This window comes from Nematolebias whitei, chromosome 3 (genome assembly GCF_014905685.2).
Source record: "Nematolebias whitei isolate Nwh7 chromosome 3, NemWhi1, whole genome shotgun sequence".
NCBI lineage: Eukaryota > Metazoa > Chordata > Actinopteri > Cyprinodontiformes > Rivulidae > Nematolebias > Nematolebias whitei.
In genome coordinates this window covers 49807134-49808581 of record NC_056500.1, presented here as the reverse complement: position 1 = coordinate 49808581, position 1448 = coordinate 49807134, and the positions used below count along the sequence as shown (strand labels likewise).

At 46.2% G+C, this 1448-nt stretch overlaps 1 protein-coding gene across 1 annotated transcript in view; it reads left to right on the top strand.

Annotated features, from left to right (window-relative positions):
• gfi1ab (growth factor independent 1A transcription repressor b) overlaps window positions 1-981 on the top strand; it is a 3862-nt gene extending 2881 nt beyond the window's left edge. Inside the window, exons 4-6 of the mRNA XM_037675027.1 lie at window positions 288-425; window positions 526-691; window positions 776-981. Coding sequence (XP_037530955.1) covers window positions 288-425; window positions 526-691; window positions 776-954 — 483 coding nt within the window. The 3' untranslated portion in view covers window positions 955-981. The remainder of the gene's footprint in view (window positions 1-287; window positions 426-525; window positions 692-775) is intronic.
• The last annotated feature ends 467 nt before the right edge of the window (window positions 982-1448 follow it).

Genomic DNA, 1448 nt, shown 5'->3' with positions numbered 1-1448 from the left:
GTGCGTGCGTGCGTGCGTGCGTGCGTGCGTGCGTGCGTGCGTGCGTGCGTGCGTGCGTGTGTGTGTGTGTGTGTATGTATGTATGTATGTATGTATGGATAATTATTGTAAACCTCCTGATAGAGAGTAGGGATGATAATAATGTGTCTTAAATAAATATTTTTTGTAAATCAACATAATTTCTGTTTCTCTGTGAATATTAATAAAATAATTCATTAGAGTTTTTATTTTTGGCATCTGAGGTCTCACTAACTAGCAGCATGTTCCCCCACACCCCACCCCCGCAGATGTTCTCCACCCCACACGGTTTGGAGGTCCACGTGCGCAGGTCTCACAGCGGCACTCGGCCGTTCGCATGCGACATCTGCGGCAAAACATTCGGCCACGCGGTGAGCTTGGAGCAGCACAAGGCCGTGCACTCCCAGGTACGAGTCCAGACCCCCTGCAGGGTTCCTGTCTCTAAGCTGCAGGGTTCCTGTCTCTAAGCTGGACCAAACAAACTCAAGTTTCTGATTTATTTATCAGGAAAGAAGCTTCGACTGTAAAATCTGCGGGAAAAGCTTCAAGCGCTCCTCCACCCTCTCCACCCACCTGCTCATCCACTCCGACACGAGGCCCTACCCCTGCCAGTACTGCGGCAAGAGGTTCCACCAGAAGTCCGACATGAAGAAGCACACCTTCATCCACACAGGCAAGAACCCAGACCTGGGACTCAAACCAACTTTAGTGTTACAAACAAACAAACAAACAAATAAACAAATTATTCTGCCTCCAGGCGAGAAGCCACACAAGTGCCAGGTGTGTGGGAAGGCCTTCAGCCAGAGCTCCAACCTGATCACGCACAGCCGCAAGCACACGGGCTACAAGCCATTCAGCTGTGACCTGTGTGGGAGGGGCTTCCAGAGGAAGGTGGACCTGAGGAGACACAAGGAGACGCAGCACGGACTCAAATAGGACCGGGGGCAGAACCCCAACCCCCACTGAGGAGGACTTGTCTCAGGATTTTGGGGATCCATCTCTGAAAGGTTGTTGAAACGCTTCTGAATGAGTTGTTTTATTTAATGTTTATTATTTTAGTCATTAGTTTATTTTTAAGACTACCCCCCCACCCCCCCCCCAAAAAAAAACATCAGACGATCTGCTCCTTCAGCACAAAGAGACAAAAAAATCTGAAGCGTAAATAAAGTATTCTGATTAAAATCTGCACTCCTGCAGAAAACAGGAGTTTGTTGTTTTCAGTCAAACAGATTTCAGTCAGCAGCAGCTGGGGGGGGGGGGGGGGGGTCCTGCTCATCAGGGTTTTTCTGGGTTTCAGATCAAATCTTATAAAAGTCAAAACTACAGTGAAATATTTAATTTATAACAAATTTTAAACTGTAATAAAGTCAATTTTACAGCAAAAATCAGTGCATTTATTGTTATTATTATTATTATTATTATTATTATTA